The following is a 22,711-nucleotide window of genomic DNA, read 5'->3' as shown; positions in this document are numbered from 1 at the left end:
CCTCATCACTTTAAACAGATAACACCGCTGTTATAAGCTGTAGTCACCTCACAGATAGGGCAGGTGAGAGGTGAGAGGTCTTTCTCTGTTGGCCATTACTTTTATCTCCACACAGCTCTAATGTGGTGATGCATGTGTCTGATGCACATGCTGTTTGTCTCAGGTGGTCCTGGCCTGTGTCACTCGTGACAGGGATGCTTTACACAACCAAGGAGGCAGCGAGGGGGACTTCCTCCTCTCAGGAGCTGAATCCAGATCAGCTCTCAGATGTTATGTTTGACAGAGCAAGGTCAAGCTTTTATTTGCCATTAATAGAGAGCAATTTAAATACACAATTCACCAGTAATTATGTGGACATCCAGTTTGTTCTAGTGGTCATTAAAACACATGATTCATATTAAATATTAAAGCACAAAGAGCCTCTCCAACAGTGCCTACATGCACCAGTATGCATTGCTCATAAATTTTGCAGCAACAAAAATCCCCCTTTAGGTCAACAAAGCATGAGTGAACATGTTTACCTGGCTGTTAGCCTAAGCTCCTTATCACCTCCATCTACAGAAGACAAGCATTTCTGCTTGAATGTGTAAACATACATTGCTTGTGCTACAAAACGCAACAAATAATGTCAGCTGAAACAGTGTACATCCCACTGCTACCCCTGCGTAGAGTTAGTAGCACTTCTGGTCACATTTAGCAATAATAATCACAACAAAGAAATGATATATTATCACTAATAATAATTATAGTGTAAGCGATGAGTTGATTCATCGATAAATTGGCAGAAAATTTATTGGCAACCATTTTCATAATAGATTAATCATTTAAGCTCAAACAAAAATGCTGAAACATTCTTTTGTTTCAGCTTCTCAGATGTGAAAATTTGCTGCTTTTCTTTTTGTTATGTAATTGTAAAGTAAATATTGTGTAATATAATATTGTTTTGGACTGATGGTCAGACAAAACAAGCAGTTTGAAGATGTCTTGGTCTCTGGGAAAATTGAAAAAATTTATTTTGTTCACCATTTTCTCACATTTTCTCAACCCCAAAAAGCAACAGATAGATTAATTAACAATGAAATGAATTGTTAATTGCAGCCTCAGTGATAATAATAAAACTCTATTTATATATACCACCATTCTTAACACAATTACAAAATGCTTTATGAAAAAAAAGATGCATAAAATCATTCAAACAATACAAAGCAGAGAGGCAAGCAGGGGCCAAGAAGACAAACAATAAAACTGTTAACAGTTATCAGTTAGGATAATAAAAAAAGCCATTTTTATATGACATTAGGTTCTTAAATGAGAGTAGAGAGATGAGATGATGTGACAATGGCTGAAGAGTAGCTGATAAAACTAGCAGCACACAGTGAAATTCCCTTTTGTATGATGGTTTCAAATGGCACTGATGATTCCTAATGGCTCTGTCTTGATCATCCCAGATAATTGTGCCACCTGCTGCTACCTGTAGAGCAGCTTAAAAATCTGTTTTCTCCATCACATCTTCTCTGCAGTGATTCTGACAACATGTTATGTAATATAAAATCGCTTGTCCATGTTGTTAACTTTGTAGTTCTGTGGCCGTCCATTGACACCAGAATACGTCAGCGAACGTCAGAAATAGTTAGCCAAGCTGCTGCTGCCTAAAGCAAATACAAAGAGCATTATACACATGTCAGCTCTATGACTAATACATGGGGAAAAAAAGTTAAATGTTTCCTAGAAAAGGTATTGTGGCTTTTTATTTTTACCATGAGAGAAAAGAAAGCAAGGGAAAGGACAAAAACTACTAGATTGTACGGCCGTGATAATGTTTAGCATTCAGTAATGAACTGCTCCTTTCATGACGCACAAACACTCAGGTGGGCTTCTACAGGGCAGCATCAAGCACGTCCCAGTCTACTTATAATTACATTTACACAGACGTCACTTTTATGCTGCAGATGCTGTGGCCACGTCTTTGATCTCCTCGTGTCTTGACAGCTCTCTGGACCAGATCTTCATTTATTGTCACTGGATTTCAGTTTCCAAATCATGATTTTTTTTTTTTTCTAACTGATGTTTTTCTGCAGTAAACATGACTACAATAACCCCAATATTATCTTTTTCCCCCTGTCAACCGTGTTAATGTATGTTGAAACAGTTAGTGCTTACTCTTATTAATAATGTGATGTGGCTCGTGTCGTCTGTGACCCGCCATTCAGAGGGTAATTGACACAGATGCTTTGAGATGCTTTAAGACATTGAGTACTTTGACATGGGTCAGAGAGTGCAGCATGAATAAGATGGCTCATTGTCGTTCCCTCTCCTGGTGACCCGGCTACGTTATGTGGACAGTGGTGTATGGATAATTAGCTTCAAGGATGAGATCATTAATAAACATTTTTCAAGCGGAAGATTCAAGTCAAGAATATTCTGCCACATTATATGGTGCAAGTTGTGCCAAATGTCCATTGTAAATACACACTTATCAGACAAAAAACACAAAAAGGTTCAAGGTGCTTTAAATGCTCTTTTATACTCATCAAAATACACTGTAAACTTTATACTCAGCCCTTGTTATTAGCTACCTGAACTCAAACACTTGACTACATTTGCATTCGATATCGATTTCTTTTGGTTCCTGAAGAGGCTCCTCTGCTTCACTGCAGTCAGATAATGAGAGAGTCCTCAATCCATTCACACATCTCATTACTGAAACATAACCTACTTTCTTAGAAAACCAGCCATTCAAAGGCTGTTGAAGGGCCGCCCAGTTATCCAGGCAACCAAACTGGTTTCAATGCTCGAATGGCATTTTCAAGGAATACAAGACATTTGTTTATAACATGTTTATTATTTGAGCTCTTATTTCTGATGACTCTCTGGAGGTTTTCTTTAGTTCTGATGGGGATGTTGTGTTACAGACATGTGAGTGTGTTTAGAGCTGCACCCCAGCCAGTCTGTCCCAGTTCTGTTCACTTCAATAAGGGGGATTTACTCACAGTGTCTGAGCATACAAGAGATCTCTCAGGCTAATCTCACCCTTGGTGCTGCCTAGCAGAAGCATGGGAACTTAAAACCGCACTATGTCTCACCGGGCATTTGGAAGATACATAAATAATAGTAAAATAATACGATAATAATTTGTATTCGTCAGAGGTCACAGTGCCTGTGATAGAAATTCAGCCTCTTGCTCAGAGATACTTCAGCAGATGCCACCTGTCATGTGGGTTGTTTGTTTGTGTTCCGTTTTGTTTTCTATTGTCCTTTTTACTGGGAACTACGCAACGCTTTGCTTAATAAGATAAAAACAGGAGTTAATTAATTAAATATGGGTTGAGTTGGCTGTTCACACATTTCAACATTTTCAACTGTTTAACATCCATTTCTTTTCCTTCTTCTGGTATTTGGTGTACAATTCTTTTGAAAATGTAAATATGTTATTTGTGAGTATATACTGTAACACACTAAATGTGTTACTGAAAGATGCTGGTTACATTTTTTGATGTTTGATGTATACATTTTTATTTATTTAACCTTTATTTGACCAGGAAGTCTCTTGAGATATCTTATCTCCTTTACAAGGGAGACCTGCTGGCCAAAATGTCTGGGTAAAATAAGTTACATATAAAAATACATTACTTTACAACAATCACATCCAACAAAACAAAACAGGGTCTGAGAAAAATGAGCACGATAAAACTTGACTATTTAAAACAATTACATTCCTCATGATTTTTTTAAATATGAATGTCTGACATGAAGGCAGTGTTTCCAGATGAAGTTTGTCTTTTTTCCAAGCTAAGTGTGTATAATATGAAAATGCAGTTTCATCAAGTTCAAGCAGACTCGAGGGATACTGATGATTATCCACGTAGATGAGCCGATTGAGCTTTATTTATTTATTTGAGCTATATTTTTAGTAAGGTCATGTATAAATTACAGCTATGAGTTCTTATTCCAGCATTCAATATAAAACACAGAGATGAATGATAGACAATGTCAAGCCTACAAAATAGTGAGTCTTATGCATAGACAGTGCTATAAAGAGGTGTTTTGTAATCCCATTTGGTATGACACAGAAAGTAAAACTAAACTAAACTAATATAACATGAATCTATATGAATATGTAAACACAGACTTAAGTATATTACTTAAATACATTCTAATCTCATATATTACACAGTACACATTTTGTAGAGTTGAAAAGCAAAACCAAAAACAGGAAAATTATGCATTTTTCAATAACAAATTTAAGGAAACGTTGTGGTTTAGACATCAGTTTTTGTAACAGAATATTCATAATGAACATTTGCATTTCGAAAGACAATATTTACTGCATGTGTGTGCATTTGAAGAAATTCTGTGTATAGATTTTACGTCTACTTAAGTAAAAAAAGGTTCAGTGGGATGTTCGGACAGGCTTTCCTCTCCTGACTGCAGTACCGGTGTTATTTGAATTTCCACAGTGAATTCAAGGTCTTCTAAATGCACTTCATCAATAGAATTCCAGTCTTTCACCTGATCCCGAGTCTTGTTTGAACAACTAACTAATCAGAACAGTGAATGGTCTGCTTACGTACACTTCCTGCTGCAGGACTACATCTCTTTAATTAGCTTCAATTCTTTCATTGCAGAACAAACAACAGCATATGCCACTTGGTGACAGGCGTCAGTGTACACAAGGAGAGGACAGGATAGAGCTGTGCCCATAAACACCTGGCACATTCAAAATAGAAACATCGTACACAAGGCACAAAAATGATAGCGATTAAAAAAGGCTCATTGAAAATATTGTGCAATTAAACCAAAAACCTTTTTTAATGTGTTTTGATTCATTTAAGTATATATTTGCATCATATGCAACATGTATTATTTCAGTACCTTATATCTTCAAATACCACATGATTTGTCCGTTATAAGTATTTAAAAACACAATTCAATAAGGCACCTGTATTACAAAGCAGTATTATTTGATGTTAATAAAATGTAATATTACATTTATATATGTAATACTATATTTGACTAAGCGGACTTCATCGCACAGTATAGAAAAAATAGCAGCTTTTCATTTCCATCATTTGTAGAGGCAAAAAATTTTTATATTTGTTTTGGGATGTTCAACTTGTGTTTTGGAGCTTTCACTGCATATGATATCATAGAAAATGATTCTTGTTGATGCAAAACCTTTCTACTTCCTCATAAATTGGGCTGTGTAGGTGACAAAAATAAAATTGCACAGCACTCTTCATGGCATCCTTGGTGTCTAGTTTATCAATACAACAGATAAGCTAGTTGAAGAGGTAGAATCGGTAGTGAAGGCAAATGCAAGCGTTAGCGTCACCACATCACTCTCTGCAAGCAGGAAACGTCAGTGTCTTTGATAATTAGGCATCACGAAGGGGAAAGTTTCATTGTGATTCTGTTGACAAGAGATAGAAAGCCACAGAACTCAGGAAATGAACTGAAAGGGGCTTTGATTGCACCCAATAGCATCATGTTTCTTTATTAACACGCCTTCACCAGGTGGTTGTGAAGAGGCCGGGCCTTGGAATCAAAGGAGAGGGAACGTGACACTGCACATGTATTCTTCATCCTTCATTATCCCTCCTGCTCCCCCAGCAACTGGTACTACACGGATGACACAAGAATCCTTTTATGTAAAACATGTGATGTCCATGTTGATGTTGAATGACAGACTGTCTTCCATCATGAGAGAGAGTCCTAATCCCTTTGACTGAAGCATCTGCAGAAAATGCCTCTTCATCCCACTCGATCACAGGTTAAAGCCAGTATTCTGCCCGGGTTATATAAGGACTTTGATCAGATATGAATTTTCACACAAATGTGAGACAAAAATAGGACACATTTCACCATGAGGCAAAAATGTCAGGTCATTTAAAAGAACAGTGAGTTGTGTGGGCAGAGGTAAACAGAAAAAGTAAGAACTGACATCCAGAATCAGCATCAGACAGGGCCTGACATGCCTCAGCGCCGTTCATTTGCAGAAAGCGCCGGCCACATAAGGAACGGGCTGCTATGTTGTGCGCACGGAGTCAGATCATATCATATGGCTGTGAAGACTGACAGGCTGACAATGAAGTTTGGCAGGGCAGCAGGAAACATCTGAGCTTCACCGTGATCTCTGTGACATGACACGCCTGGGAGCGAGGCCTGAAGACAGAGCACCCAGCAGAGTGCACGTCACTGGCCACAAGCAATCTTGAAAGGCCAAGCATGATTACATCTACATCATTCCAGCCATTTACAACACAAAAAGGACATGACTCGGCGATCTAGGCACCGGCCACCTATGTGCATCACAAGTCTAGTTAAGGTTCAGATGGTGTGTAGAGATAGTGGGATTAAAAAGACAGGCTTTTTTCCCATAGGGTGATCTCTGTCTCGCATACACACTGAACATCTCGGGATTTCCATTAGAAAGAGTGTTCTACATATCAATCCAAGCTTTAATTAAAAAGCTGCTATATTCACAGAGCCTTCGTAAGCTTGCTGGAAAGGCGCAGGTTGTCCTGCTCTTCTCCATGAGTGGGCGAAATGGTACATTTGGAAACCAAATGAGTTCATTGTTGCGACGCTCAAGCCTTTCATCTAATTTTATTGTCCTTACCGAGTGACTGTCACCCTCTGGTAAACACTTGATGTTGTCATCAGCATTAGCACCATTACTCATATGCTTCGAAAGATGACTCAATATACACTCAGAGTGGTTTCATCTTACATAGAAATTTATATTTTAATTGTATAAAAAAACAAGACGAATAATAAAAATATATATTGTGATGGAGAAATTTATGTTTAAGAAATAGAACTGAAAACAAATGTTGATTTATGGTTTAAAAAGGCTTATGTGTCAAATTGCTGTGATATGTCCATTTACAGAAAAGTTTTCTGGGTGCATGTCTGACAGGGATACGTGTGTGTGTCACGTGTATATGTAGCAAATAGTTGAGAACAGAAAACGTACAGCCAAAAATAATTTGATCAAAAAGAGCTCCATTTATACATAGTGCTTATATTTTTAACTTTAAAATGTTGAACACTACAGAAGCATCTCCATTGCACTAGTGTTTTATTTATATTTTTAAATAAAGAAAATAAATGTTAGATCTTCGTAAATTTTGGATGCCAGAAGGCAGCCTTCATTATACACTACAGATTTTTTAAAATGTTTTTTAGTCACTTTTCTGCTGATTCTCAAAGTTTGAGCATCCAGGTATGATGATGATGATGATGATAAAAGCTTATAAGCTCAAATTTTTGGAAGACAGATCATTTTTAATTAAAAAAAAAATTAAATCACCTAATACAAAAATAGCATTTACAGAACAATCACAAACTTAAAACAGAAGCACATAAAGAAGAAAATTCAATACATTGTCCGCCACTCATGATGGTGTGACACCCTCACTGAGTCTTTCCAATGGAAATCCAAATAGTCTGACTTGAAGCAGGATCTTTGGAGGGGAACAAAAAGAGGTCTCTATAAAGAGCAGTCGTGATAGTCCGGATGAGTGCTGAACACTGATCTGCTTCGTGCCTCAGACAGGAAACCGTTTCCTCACCGTGTCTGCCAATTGGGGATCAGCCTCGGACAACATGGCCTGCAGGTGCTGAAACTGCACAAGAGGAGGAAGGGTGGGGTGGAAACATAATGTTTATTTTCCACAGGGGCTGGAGGTGTGTGGTAGAGTCCATCACACGTCCACACACTCGGAAATAAATGCTTAACACTTTTGTGAAACAATGGCATCACTGGCAGCTGTTTGCACATGTGAGGGAGGTTTGGCTATTCATGAGGAAATACGTGGACAAGAAATTTGGAGAAAATTCAACGAACTCATATCAATCATTTATTGGTTGAGTTGAAAAAAATAGATCTATGACCTGTGCCTAAGGTACATCTTAAAATTGCTTATTTTGTCTCAAAAACCAAAAGGTCATCTATTTTTTCAACAATATGAAACTGAGAAAAGCATCAAGATTAAAGAAGCTGTAACCAACAGTCTGACATTTATAGTTTATTTATAGTCATTTAAGGACTTATATGATTAATTATAGTTGTGCTATTTTCTCTAAAACTACTCTTTTAACTAATAATGTAAACAGTAATGAGAATGTACATTTGAAGTAGAGAGTTAGATACAGAGTTCTTGACTAGAGGAATGCTTGACTTATTTAATGATTTTTGGTTGTATTATACCCTGTTTGATAACTTGAGTCTGTAAAACATCTGTCTCTTTGTGTGTTTGTGTCCCTTAGAAAGAGTTTGTTATTACTGAGTGTACAGGGAAATAGAGCAGTGGCTCAGTCCTCATGCTACTATGAAAAATTCCATTCCCATTTCATAACTTTCACTCCATAACTGCATACAATGAATGCTTTACTCTACTTAACCCACTGTGGAGAGAGCACTTACTGAAGTCTTAAAGTTGGAAAGTAAACTGCCCAAAGCTGTGAGACAAGTCTTCTCTGTCAGGTGACCTTTCTTCACCAAATCTGCCACTGTGTCCTATGAAGACCACAACACAGAATAGGCACTCAAGTGGTTTTTAATAGAGAAAAAAAAATATTTTCATAATAATTACAAAAAGCTGCATTTAAGAATCTCAGCAAACAATCTGAACCAACAGGAAAGCATTTCTTTGGTTTTACCTTAGGAATCTGAATGCAGATGTCAGCTAGAAATTCGGCTGTGATCTCTGCAAGAGTCTGGAGCTGCTCATCTTGTGTGTTGTCTTTGCTCATAGAGTCATCTTTGCACTCACTGTGGTACTGAAGCACCCGCAAAATGGACCCAATAAGAGGCAGACCTGGAGACAAAAGACAGAAGATATTTGCACAAAACACATTATAGAAATTATTAATTAGAACGGGTACATTAAAAATGAAAAGAAGGGAGTCCCTGATCAAGTATCAGTATCGGTCAATACAACTCTAAGCCTTATGTTCTTTATTATTTTTATTTTCCCTTCAACAGCTCACACCTCAGACCTGTATCCATTATTGTTTTGTATCATATCCATGTAGATAGAAGTGTAATCTGTAACTGTCTAGGGGAGCCTCTCTTTCCAGAATGAGCAAAATACAGAAGTTTGAATACAGTTTTCAGCAAAAAGCAGCAGCTGTGTGTGAAATGCACAAGGAAACGTGTTAATTACAAGGTGCACTTGGGTACAAAGATCAGTGGAGCTGTTAGTAAACTTACTTGTGTCATTTTTGCTGCTCCACTGATCTTGGCATCGATACAGAGCCAGCAGCACAGCAAACGCCTGGACCAAAATGCCCTTCTGCTCTTGCAGGACAACTGGAAGATCATTTGGCTGGCAGAGGTCCTCACACACAACCTCACAGACAAAGTCCCATACTGCTTTGCCGGGTCCATCAGGGGCAGCTAGAAGAAACAAATGTAACATCTTCAGTTTTGTGTTAGATTCAGTTTTGCGGTGTGCAACAGCTGAGCACAACATGAAACTGTGTTGATTGGACTTACCAAAATTCTGGATGCCCTCATCTGTGGTGGTGAGGAGTTGGATGGCATGAAGGTAAACCTCTAAGCCATTCGGACTCTCTAATCTGTGAAAACAATTTCATACTGTTGACTGCTGATGGTCAACTGCAACATTAAAACGCAGTACATCTCATAACTGCCATGTATTTATGTATTTTATGCAGATTCATTCTTAAGTGAAAACAAATATGTACACAATATTATCATCATCATGGTTTACTAATTTACTGAGAGATTTTTTTATTTTATTTTATGATTCTTATTGGCATATTTCTGCACATGACCTGCACCTGACAGTGTAACATAACCTACTGCTGGCTATAATATTTTTCAGTCTAATGTCACACACTGTCACATCCCTTGACTGCCACCCATCATAGACCACTTTGCATTAGAAATACATTTTTTTAGCATCTAACTTCATATCAAACCATTCCCTCTTTATTTCTGTCACAGCAAAGCGCTACTCCGTTGACACATTGTTGGCAGCTGGATTAATATTATCTAAACACTTTCACTTCTGGATGCAGGACTTGAAGCTCTGCAGTGTGAAATTCTTCTTTTTACCTCTTTGGTAACATTTTGGTCAATTATGCTATTGATAAAATCTCCACGCACACATTCTTGTAAACAGGTGGTATTCATCAGGCCAAAATAAGTTATTCACAACAAATTTGTCCAGTTAAGCGAGTTTGGTGAATCTAACTTGGGACACTCGTACAAGTAAACCTCACAGAAAAAAGTGTTATCGGATAAGAGTACGAAAATATTCTTGCATGAGGCCCAATGTGAATATCAAACAGTGCATTGCAATATCTAGATAATACACAAATATGTAACAACGACAAGACTGCAGAATCTGAGATCTATACAAAAGGTTTAATCTTCATTAAAATAACTTAAATGAAATTCTGGCAATAATTCAGATCTGCATGTGAGCTACATAAACCTCAATTTGTTCATGTGTAGGTGTATCAAAGAGGTTGCACTTGTATCCACTAATAAGGAAAGCAGAGCAATACCAGACAGAATATGTACTAAAGGTGTGTTTAAAATAACACTAATTTTCATTTAACTGATTAAGTCAGTACTTGCACAGGTGGAGCCTTGACTTATAAACTTTTATATTATGTTAAGACAGCAAATGTGCACCTATTATTAAGTCAGATAACATTATTTTATGTTTTCAGTACTTTCAATGATGCAACTGGTTTTATATGCCAAAATTGCCAGCAGTTTAAAATCTCTAATCTGAGGTAATTGACACAATTAGTTAATTTTTGACCTTTAACTAATAACTCTTTCCATGGAAAATGTTCCTATTTGTAATTTAAAGTAAATATAATCACGCAGACACAACTAACTCTATAATATTCTCTGGAATTTCAATTTCAGATTCCTACCTAAGCTGCTTGGCTGCCTCAAGAAGGCATGAGGCCACGTCCAGGCGGCTTTCACCTTCATCACCCTCCTCACTAGGCTGAGCTGTGATCCAACTCTTCATCAGCTCCTCGTCAAGGTCAAACAGTTTGTCAACAAGCTCTCCAACTTTCTCAAGCAGGTCCGCTGTAAACACACAGAAACTATTTTATAAAGCAGACAAAAGGTTACTTATAGGGACTATATGTTGTGTATTTGAATGTCATCATGGTTTATGTCCATCATATTTTCACTGTTTATACATAACTAACATTTCATCAGCTTATGTAAAGAAATGAGTAAAAGGCAAAGTACTGTTGGTAGAGCTGCACATGATGAAAAGGAGGTTTGAGCGCACAGACGCCTGCTGTTGTATTCGTTGAAGCCATGTGGAACTGACATCTTTCTGAGAGACACAGGTCAGCACTAATCTGCAAACATTATCAGAAAACATGAATATTTCTCTCTCAGTCTCTCCATCTCACATGTCCACAGAAAATGCAAACGTCACCTGCTTGTTTCCAGAAGAGTAGGAGGATCCGTATCTCCAAAAAGAAGCAACAGCACAGCCCTGTGGACACACAGGGACTCACATTAACTAAAATGAATCAGAATAGTGTACAGGATCTATTTACAGACTATTACAGATGGACTTTTACCCACCCTAAGTCTTCATTTTGGCTGAGAGTCACACAAGTGTCAGGAAAACAAGCAATGTTCCCAAGGATTCCCACACAAATTTCCTAAAGAATAGACAAAGCAAAATACAAATCTATGACATATAATAGATCCTCTAAGAACAGAAATACAATATAGCATCAAATATACACATAACACCGCAAAAGTATATTTTGACATAGAATGTAAAAACTGGCAATGGTTCACTCACTGTGAGACGTGGACAACGAGATTTGGCTATAACTCCGAGGAGGATATCTGTGGCTTTGAATTCCTGCAGAAAACCAGCCACATCCTGCACACAGATGGTAAAGTAACAGTCAATCAGTATGTAAATATTTACATCACTCACTTCCAAGTGTAACACATGGCATGATTCTTTAGTAATGCAATATGAATGATGGACACAAAGACAGCTGCAGCATATTTAATTATTTGTGGTCAACTATCCTGAATCTGCAGAATGCAGTACATCCTGCAGTAACTGTTAAAACATACTTAGATTACTGAGATTATTTTTTATTTTTTGTACAGATATCAGTAACTAAACATCAAATCAAGATATTATCTGCAAGAAGCACATTTTGTGTTTATTACTCAAAATATTTTTTGTAAATCACCTCCAGCTCCAATGCAAAATAACAAAGTTTGAGTTGTCTTTTTGTTGGCGTTACCTCCATAAATACCACTCAGGCTGTCAAAACTGCACTGTTCATGAAAGATTCCAGTAGCTGTATATTTGTGTCTCTCTTAAAGACTTCTTTCAAACCAAAAGGATCCATTTGAATGTCACAAGAAATAAACACAAATTGCCCTTTAACAAGGAAACCACTGCAGAAAAGATTGGTAAACAAACTTAATGAATATTAAGCCAATTAATCAAAGAAAAAGCACCCCACCTTATCCATTGCCATGTCCCAGACTCTACAAAGATCTTCCTCATCATCATCAGTGAGCTGCATCTGACCTTCAGAGTCCTCATCTGAATGCTCTGTGACCATCTGGAAGACATGACCATTTTACAATGGACTGTACAGCATAGAGCAACAGCATATGTGGGCATCAATTAAGCACTAATTGTAACTAAGATTTTCACTCCAATTTATTTGATTGGTGTTCTGTAAGTTGGCTGATTAGAAAAAGTATTTGATAAATATTTGTCAGATGGAGTATGCATGCAAGGGAAGGAGGCAATTTTGGATGCGGATCTGCATTAAATCTCTGATTGATTTTTGCCCCAAAAAGCCTGATACCTTAAACACAGGTCATGGATCAAACTCATGTCGATGTGGATGAATACCTGTCAAAATTGTCCCCATCACCATTTAAATATCATATAGATATTATAGATATGTTAACATATATACAGAGAGGGACCCCTGACAGAATGCAATCTTTCAGCTCAAATTTAAATGCAGATGGGTTTACTGAAGTCCTTCCTATGGTGCAAGTAAAACCTACACAATGCAGCATTTGCACACTCCGGCATCTTTTCCAAACAATTTTAGATTATGCTCGCTTGTTATTTTCCCTCTTTCATTTTCAAGTGTTAAATGACATTTAACACCTGAATTTTGACGTTAGTAACAACAGCCTGCCTACATGGATGAGGCGGGTCAGGGTGCTGAAAAGCCAGTGCTTGCTGTAAACAGTGTCTCCAATAGCGTCCAAATCTTCATCCTCCTCTCCATCGGCTGTGTCTGGGGGTGGTGATGGGTTACGGTCCATTACTGGGGACTGTTTCCCTCTTGGAGATGAGGATCTCTCATTCTCCTCTTCCTGAACACCATCAATACTACAGTCTGAAGAGAGAAAAAGGAAAAACAGTGGTGTGGATTAGAGTTGATCAATATGGCTGGACAGGTGATAGAGTTTAAAGGGCAGGTTCACAATTTTTGAAGTGTGTTTTAAAGTAATAGTCAGGTGCCTAAATGAAAACTGAAATAGTTTTTTTTTTATTTGTTTGTTTTTTTTTGCAATAATCATTCCTCCTGTTCATACTGACCATTAGAAGATCCCTTCATAGTGCTTTTCAATGCAAGTAATGGGCGCCAAAATCCACAGCCCTCCTTCTGTATAAAAAATGCATTTAAAAGTTAATCTGAAGTTAATATGAAGCTTCAGCCATCCAGTTTAGTCAAATCAAGTAGATATTGTTAAACGTTATACTTTTTAGTGCCAAAGTTCCTCTTTTTTTTTTTTTTTACTATACTTCCACCGCAGCTCAACGCTGTCCGAGGAAACACAAAGAGGGAATTTTTCCAAAAAGACTGTAAATGTGGCAGATATCCACTTGATATGATTACCTCAGACTGCTGAAGCCTCATACAAGCTTCAGATAAACTTTGGAATAGATTTTTGCACAAAATGACTGTGTGGACACACTGCGGCCCCCATCAGTTACATTGAAAGGGGATCTTTTAATAGCCAGTATGAACAGGAGGAATGATTACAGCGAGGAAAACCTCTTTTAATGTTAATATGGGCACCTGACTGTTGTTTTAAAATAGGCTTGAAAAACTGTGAACCTATCCTTTAACGCTGTCAATCAATAAGCAGGACTGCTCTATGTAGATATTCATAATCAGAATCAGGTTTATTGCCAAATAGGTTTGTACATACAAGGAGTTTGCCTCTGTGTTGTGGTGCATAACAGTCAAAAACATACACAAAGTTAAGTAATCCTAAACAATATAAAAGAGAAATAATTTACAATAGAAGAAAAATACAAAATATATTTTAAGTGAGAGGAGAAACTACAGGTTTAAATTTTAAATATTAAATAGAAGAGAATGAGATGAATGTTCAAGACATTGAACATGAGTAAACAGTATCTGCAGTGTATTAATAATAATAACAATAATACAAGTTGCGTTATTGTAAAGGTAATGCAAGATGAAAGATCGCAGGTGTGCAAATGTGAGATTGGGGGTGTTACGTTAATACATATTGGTATATTTGTAGCCCATAAAGGACTTTGGCATCAGTGAAATGACGTACCTTGATTAGACAGATATTTAATTCACTGGAATAAACTAAACAGACATCTCATCTCATTTAGTCCCAGTTAAAACTAATGCAGTCTTACAGCCTTGCAATAAATCCTAAAATCATTGGTTATAAATTTCAGTTTTTGTTAGATATGTTTCTGTAACTTCATGGTTATTATCTGTTGCTCGTGGTGCTGTTGAATCGATAAAGTAACTGTGGTCTCGGTGCAAACTTAACGTTTGGTAAACAATTAAACAGGCAGCTAACACACTTCGTTATTAACGTGTTAGTTGCTCTCCGTGTTTCTGCTACATGCTCCACAACTTATAACATGTCGACTCACCCATAGTGCCCTTTCTGGATGAACGAAGCTAGCTGGTAAACATAAAATAAAATCGCGTTTGTTGACTTGTTCAGAAGAGTTTTCAAACAGCCTCCATTTAGCTAAAACTATTGTATGCGCACGCGCGGTGACGGTGCTCAGTCTTCTTCTTGTGTTCGACCACGTCAAGTTAAAACTAATACCGCCACCTGCAGTCCATCACCATCAATACATTCATGCACTGCATAGGATGGATCATGTGAATATGACATGAATATGATCATATGAAGAGCAAAAAAGCTAAGAAGACTTTTTACTTGAACTCTAAAAAGACTTACAATGAATAGACTTTGGATTCCTCTGGCTTATACAAAGCTTGTTCTACTGTTTTTGTATGACAATTGTTGTTATACCTCTTAGTTGTAAATAAAGAAAGTTTTGGGGAAAAAAGAGGGTAGTTTATACAATTCGATATTTTTTTATTATTACTATTTCTTCTTCTTTATTGACATAGGAAACAGTTTCAATTTCCTCTTCCACAAAATGAGCTGAGGTGCTCTTGCTCAATACTGGACCTTTTTTTTTTTTTTTTTTAGCTGATATTACGTTTGTACTTTTACTTAAGTATGATCTTAAATTCAGGTATTTTACTTGTAGTGGAGAAATTTTACATTGTGGTATTGCTACTTTTATTTATATAAAGGATCTTAGTACTTTTTCCACCACTGACCTCATGTTAGTGATGGTAAAGTTTCAGAAACTTACAGCATCAGGAGGAAAAAATTTAATGTCAGCTGGGTGTAGCTTTTCATATTAGTGGAATGAAGTTGGTTTGCATAAAGGGTCAGTTCACCCAAATCATTCACCTTTAATCTACGTAGTTGCATGCCTAGGTTTTGAGATATTGCCACCTTTACAATTTAGGTAACCTTATTCAAAAATGTATGTATGATTCCAAAAGGAATTTCCAATTAAATATTCTACTTTATTTTGGAGCAAATCCTATAGAATAAAGTCTTATTGGATTTTAGGATTAATATATGATTAATGCTACAAAAATGCTATAAGGTCTTATAAAAGTCCAAAAGGACCTATAGTTCGAAACTTTTACACTCCTATAGGATTTTGATCATTTAGAATCCTATAGGATTATGGGTTTGTTTGTCTTAAATCTTTTATGCTTTTTCAAAATCAAAATCTTATATGCTTTTTGATTTAATTTATTGCTTTTTAAAGAAATTTGGATTTGGACTATAGTTTCTAGATATAGCATTTTTAAATAAATATGGTATAAGCAGAAAGACATTCAACCAATAAATCAGTTATCTTACTTTAATAGCCTATCTTAAAATCATTACAGAAACTATTACAAAGATAACATCTATCATCCATAGAAAAAGAACATTTCAGTCTCCTGTGGTTTTGTATCATTCCTTTAATATCTTTCAGCTTCAGCCAACTGAATGTGGAAAAATACTGCATACATGGAGTTGACCACTTTATCGTGGTTGTTGTCATACATTTCTGTTGCATTAATGTGTTAAAGCCTGAGTACAAGGACACTGCCAGTCAGCTCAGAAATGATGCCAGACAGTGCTGTTGACACAGTAGTATTATGTCAACATGGATTACAAAGTCTTTAATAGTCCTGCCTCTAATCAAAACTGTCTTGAGGTAATTTGGCGAGTCTACTGTCCTCCCTTAATAAACACAGAATACGCTGTCAGCCAGGAATGACTATACACCTTCCTCATCTTGCAGCTGTCCACCTGTGGGAGTGGATCAAAACCCTATTTGCACTTGGAGGAGTCTCACTGAATAGCTATTTGAGGACGTGCAAATTAAAGCTTTATTTGTTTCCAAGAAATATTCACAGATAAAACAAGTGAGTGAACAGCTTTTGTGATGGGATGTGAAAGATCAACCCACCAGCTGGAGTAATTAATTACTTCCTAAGTTGTATCACTGCTTTGCACAAATGAGTGCTCATCTGTTCAAGCATCTGTTGAACAATACCAGTCGAGTATTATTTTGATGTTAAATTCACTGTTTAGTAGACTTGGTGTAATATTATACTTATATACTTAAACGCTTTCTCCGTCTCCAAAAAAAGTTTTCAAGTGTTAAATTGGGTTTAAACACATGGTCACTATGGGCGTATCATTAACCTATCATCATGACATTGTCTGAGAATTGGAGAGTTTGCAGCTTGATATGCTGCCAAGTCTTGTGTGTATTAATGCAACACTGCAGGTAGAGCACGACTGTAATCAAGGATGTAGTCCTGTCATCTCAGTTCACATCCTGTGTTATGTATGATCCAGATTCAATTTAGATAACACAGTACAGTCTCTTACAGCATTAAAACAAACATTAACTCCAAACACGGTGGAATAAAATATTTCCTAATGAATGAGTTTCTTTTTTTTCTGATTTTCATCACTTTAGCATTTAGTTACCACTGATGTTAAAATGAGCAAAACAACAGAAACAGTTGCTTTATTGGTGAGCCCTTTTTTCACAACAACCCTATTTTCAAGAAAATGTGGCTAAATAAAATATGGTTACCTTATTTAGGCAGGGTCACAAGTTTTGATAGATGTGATAGCAGAAACCGGTGCCCTGTCGAGTATAAGTCTGTCAGTTAAGCCCTAATACCTCACCTGTTAAACTTTGGTTAATACATCAGTCACTTTATAATTGACCCCTAATGGGTCACAAATTTACATGTAGCACTGAAGATCCTCCTGAGATCAGGTGGCCTGAAGGATAAAAACTGTTCCACCAAAATCTGTGTAGTTAGAAGAGACCTGCCACTAGACTTAGACTGCTGCTGCCTTCAAACTGAATTCATAAGTTTGTATTTTAAACTTAAGAAGTTGAGTACAAGATAAGCTTTGTGTTTAATTGGCTTAAGTTGTGACAGCAGTGTTGCTAGATACATTGGCATACAATCACCTTGTTTCCTTTCAAAAATGTTTATAATTATATGGTTTGTGCATTTCTATATTACATTAAGAACAATACAACTAAAAATATTAAGGGCAGACATTATGACTAAAATCTTTTTCCAAAATACATGCAATTTTATATTGTGTTAGAGATGTGATATTCTACATTTCCTCAAAATTCAGTTGAGAAATGGTTTACAGATAGGGTAACCAAATACAAAATGTCTATTTTGTGTAATCCATTAAATTAAACAGCAGACTAATCAACATAGTTTATCTCACCGATGGAAAATCCTGTAAATCCATTATCACAGTTGCCTGTAACATCACCTGCAATGGCTTAATACAACCAAAAACATGAAAAGTATATCATTAGTTACCCTCTAACTCTGTAATCTCCACTGCTAAACAATTCTCTATTGTCTCATGATATGTAGTGTATTCCTATTCCCCTACTGTGAATGTAATTGGGAAGAAAAATGATTACCCTGAGAAGAGCAAGATACTTAGTGGAAACACTGATTCCTTGTCATTTTTGATATGTATTTATCATTGTAGGATGTTTAGGTTTGTTAATGATCCACCTGTCTATCAAATGCAAAGCAGATGGCAGATTATAGTGACGCAGGCTCTTGCTTCAGCTTGGACAGTCACAGTTTGAGGTCGTTGTTGGTTCAGGTCATACTGACTGATGAGATCTCTACTTTCCTTTGAGTTGAGTGATCTTGCTTTTGTAGTGCCTTGATGTATTTGTTATTATTTATCTATTTATTCATGATCTTTAGCAGTTGTATTATTATAATTACTAGAATACTAAACTGAAAAAATCTCGAGCATATCCCAGATTGATTGAGATGGGACTGGACCATAATCCAATAATATATTATACACACATGCAAAGCAGTTATACGACTTAGTGCTCATCTGTTCAAGCATCTGTTGACCAATACCAGTCGAGTATTATTTTGGTGTTAAATTCACTGTTTAGTAGACTTGGTGTAATATTGTGACTTATATGTTTTCTCCGTCTCCAAAAAAAGTTTTCAAGTGTTAAATTGGGTTTAAACATACGGTTGCTATTGGCGTATCATGAACCTATCATCATGACACTGCCCGAGAGTTGGAGAGTTTGCAGCTTGATATGCTGCCAAGTCTTGTGTGTAACAACGCAACACTGCAAGTAGAGCAAGACTGTAACCAAGGATGTAGGCCTGTCAGCTCAGTTCACATCCTGCGTTGTTTGTGATCCAGATGCAATTTAGATAACACAGTACAGTCTCTTACAGCTTTAAAACAAACATTAACTCCAAACATAGTGGAATAAAATATTTCTTAATGAATGAGTTTCTTGTTTTTTTCTGATTTTCATCACTTTAGCATTTAGTTACCACCAAAGTTAAAATGAGCAAAACAACACAAACAATTGCTTTAAGTTACAAAATTTATGTATTTAACAAGCAAAGATTATTACATGAATGTCCGGTATAGAAGTCAAATTTAAGAAAATAATGTGACCAGATTGACAAAACATGTTGTAACACAGCATTTTAGAAGTGCCCTGTGGAGTTTTCTTGCAAACAAATAAAGTTGTTTTATAGTTACATTCAGTGTTTCTTACTCAAATGCATTTTTTGTATCCTTGAAGCGTGACAAATGTGATGAAAGCTTTTTTTCTCCCATAAAACTTTTGCAAACACAACTTTTAATTAAAGCTGCAAGCAGCGTTGAACGGGCCTTCGCGCCCTTGTGCACATCAGGCTATGGTGCAGTCGAAGGGCTTCTGTGACGGGCATGTAGACGTCTTCAGACCCGGGCTGTTTTCAGACAGTGCAAGAAGGAGATAAACATCACTTCCTTTGTCCACTATTTCGCCTGCTGCTGGGGCTGCTTTGCTGCAATTTCGTAAGGGGCGCTATTCAGCCAGTTTGCATCACTGACTGAATATTGTCATGAGGACGTGTTCAGGCCGGGACTCTTATCAAACATGCAAAGTTTGGGGCAGACTGGAGCATTTGCACTAAAGTCATAGCAATTTCCTCTGTCATGGCGAAACATCAAAACTCAACGCCACGCCACTGCCACACGCTTCAACAATAGCTAAATTATAGCATATTAGGCACATTACCGTCACCCTCTGCTTCGGACTGTAGACCAAATATTCAATCCTACACATCAATCCTGTCTGTCTAATAAACTCAAAAAAAAAAAAAAATGCTACTCCACCCACTTGGCAGGTTCATTAAAGTCTTAATGCTGAGCTCCGGAACTCCAGTCTTCCTGAGTTTTTCCATCATATATTGTCTTTTTTGATCATACTTAGTACAATCTATGCTTGCATATGCAATAGTTTCCTCAGCCAAGTGGGAAAAAATATGTGTATATATCGGCAATCGCCAAAAATGCTAGTCAAAAAGTAATCGTGTTAAATAACCGTGATGTCAATATTGAGCAAAAATAATTGTGATAATGCTTTTTGCCATAATCAAGCACCCCTAAAGAGAACATAAATTTTGATTTACATACACACACACACAAAGCATTTAGATATATATGTGATAAATTGTTGTCTTAAATAAACAGTTATTTGAACATTTTTCAGTGTGCTCCTAAATTTCTGTGTGCTCCCAATTTTTTTCATTTAGGAACACATGCACTCCTCGACAAAAAAGTAATCATCGAACACTGCTGTCAGATGTGTAGAGACAATAAGTAACTGCAGCTGGACACAGAAAAATGCTCATATATTTGAATGGAGAGTGTGAGCGAACCGCTAGGTGCTTGGGCCCTAATGAAGGAGAAACTGAAGTACAAAGCTACAAATTTTAGTTTCGATTTTATTTTTCTGTGGCACTTTATCACTAAACTGTCACTCTCACTCCATGTTTTCCCTTCCCCTCATAGGTCATCCCCACTACTGAATTATACATTTAAAGTCATAATTATTGTAAAATAAATGATAATAACACCAAACTTCATACAAAGTTTGTATATAATGTACTGTATGTATATAGACCTTTCTGCTGTATCCTTCAAAAATGAGCTGCGTTTAACCGTGGCACCCATCCCCCCACTTTCTTCCCTCCTTGTCCCTCTCAGCTGGAGAGAAGGATTTCAGAGTACTCTTCTTGTGAAATATCCTCATAAATCCCATGACTATGGCCAAATCTTACATTAAAAATCATATTTTAGTAGGAATTTTCATCGCAAATCCATTGATACAGGTTTGAAAGTGGTCGGACTTATAGTTTAGACGTCAGATGCCCAAGGTTTGGCACAAAGTCCATGCCCAGAGATTGCCTCCCCATTGGTTTATATTGTAAGGTGCGATGTGGCACTCCAACTTTCAGGGCTTACAAAATCTAAACCGTTCAAGTTATTACAAAGTTTTTAATTACTTTTGTTCAGCACAGTGTGATAAGTCATGTATTAAAGTTTGAAGCCAATACCATTAACGCCCTAGGAGGACATAGCGTTTATTCAAGGTCCAAAATTGGCACAAAGTCATACTTTCATGGGTGAATTGTGGACTTCCTGTTGGATTTAGGTTAGGGGTGTCAGTGTATAATTTGTGGGTCTTGATGAGAGGAATAATTGAGTTTTGGTTTGATCTCTCGATGACATTCCTATGGGCCGTGGCAGCCATTTTAGATACATAGGCGGCGCTATAGAGCACATTTTGGCACTCTGGGGGATAATTTTCACATTTTATCAAATATTTCACCAGACCTGATGTGCGTGCCAAATTTGGTCAGTTTTTGAACATGTTTAGGGGGTCAAATTTAGGTCTGAAGTGGTGAGATAATAAAGAAAGAAAGAAAGAAACAGAATAGATACAAGAGGGTCTTTGCCCCTTTGGGGCTCAGGCCCTAAATATTTTGAAATCTATATAAATCTATATAAATCTATATATAAATCTATATACATCACTGTTGACTTGCATTAAACCAGTGGCACAAATCACTTGCGAGCTTGTGCACGTACATGTTGTCTGTGTGCATATGACAAAACAGCCCCATGCCTTAAAAAAACATTGCTCCATTGCTGACTAATGGTTTGTTAATGATCCACCTGTCTATCAAATGCAAAGCAGATGGCAGATAGAGTGACGCAGGCTCTTGCTTCAGCATGGACAGTCACAGTTTGTCATACTGACTGATGAGATCTCTACTTTCCTTTCAATTTTGTACTGTGATCTTGTTTTTGCTGTGCCTTGATATATTTGATTTTATTTATCTATTTATTTATGATCTTTAGAACTTGTATGATTATGATTTTATATATATCTATATCTATCTATCTATCTATCTATCTATCTATCTATCTATCTATCTATCTATCTATCTATCTATATATATGTGTGTGTGTGTGTGTGTGTGTGTGTGTGTGTGTGTGTGTGTGTATGTGTGTGTATATATATATATATATATATATATATATATATATATAGATAGATAGATAGATAGATAGATAAATAGATAGATAGATAGATAAATAGATAGATAGATAGATAGATAGATATGCTTGACCCCTACAGTGAGGAGATCCAGTGGCTCTGTTATGCTGTGGGGGGCATTTTGCTGGCATAGTTTGAGTCCACTTGTCCCCTTAGAGAGAAGGGTCACTGCAAATCAATACAAAGTTGTTCTGAGTCATCACCTTTATCCTATGATGAAAAATTTCTATCCTGATGAGAGTGGTCTCTTCCAGGATGACGAGGAGTCACTGAATGGAGTATGAAAATGATGTGAATCTTATGCTATGGCCTTCAGTCACCAGATCTCAACCCAATTGAACACCTATGGGAGATTTTGGACTGACGTGTTAGACAGT

At 36.8% G+C, this 22,711-nt stretch overlaps 1 protein-coding gene across 2 annotated transcripts; it reads right to left on the bottom strand.

Annotated features, from left to right (window-relative positions):
- Positions 1 to 6,985: 6,985 nt before the first annotated feature.
- saal1 (serum amyloid A-like 1) lies at positions 6,986 to 15,096 on the bottom strand. Of its 2 annotated transcripts, XM_044356937.1 has the most exons (14): positions 14,952 to 15,096; positions 13,623 to 13,689; positions 13,220 to 13,419; positions 12,517 to 12,618; positions 11,829 to 11,912; positions 11,603 to 11,682; positions 11,451 to 11,510; positions 11,255 to 11,370; positions 10,924 to 11,086; positions 9,503 to 9,585; positions 9,218 to 9,403; positions 8,665 to 8,822; positions 8,429 to 8,521; positions 6,986 to 7,628 (listed from the first exon to the last, which is right to left on the bottom strand). In XM_044356937.1, the coding sequence occupies exons 2-14, from the start codon at positions 13,639 to 13,641 to the stop codon at positions 7,551 to 7,553; spliced, it is 1,422 nt and encodes a 473-aa protein (XP_044212872.1). In that variant the 5' UTR covers positions 13,642 to 13,689; positions 14,952 to 15,096; the 3' UTR covers positions 6,986 to 7,550. The 2 variants fall into 2 exon arrangements, with proteins under 2 accessions (XP_044212872.1, XP_044212873.1); XM_044356938.1 differs by lacking the exon at positions 13,623 to 13,689.
- Positions 15,097 to 22,711: the final 7,615 nt, after the last annotated feature.

Source organism: Thunnus albacares, chromosome 7, assembly GCF_914725855.1.
Source record: "Thunnus albacares chromosome 7, fThuAlb1.1, whole genome shotgun sequence".
NCBI classification, from domain to species: domain Eukaryota; kingdom Metazoa; phylum Chordata; class Actinopteri; order Scombriformes; family Scombridae; genus Thunnus; species Thunnus albacares.
This window is presented reverse-complemented; position numbering and strand designations above follow the sequence as displayed.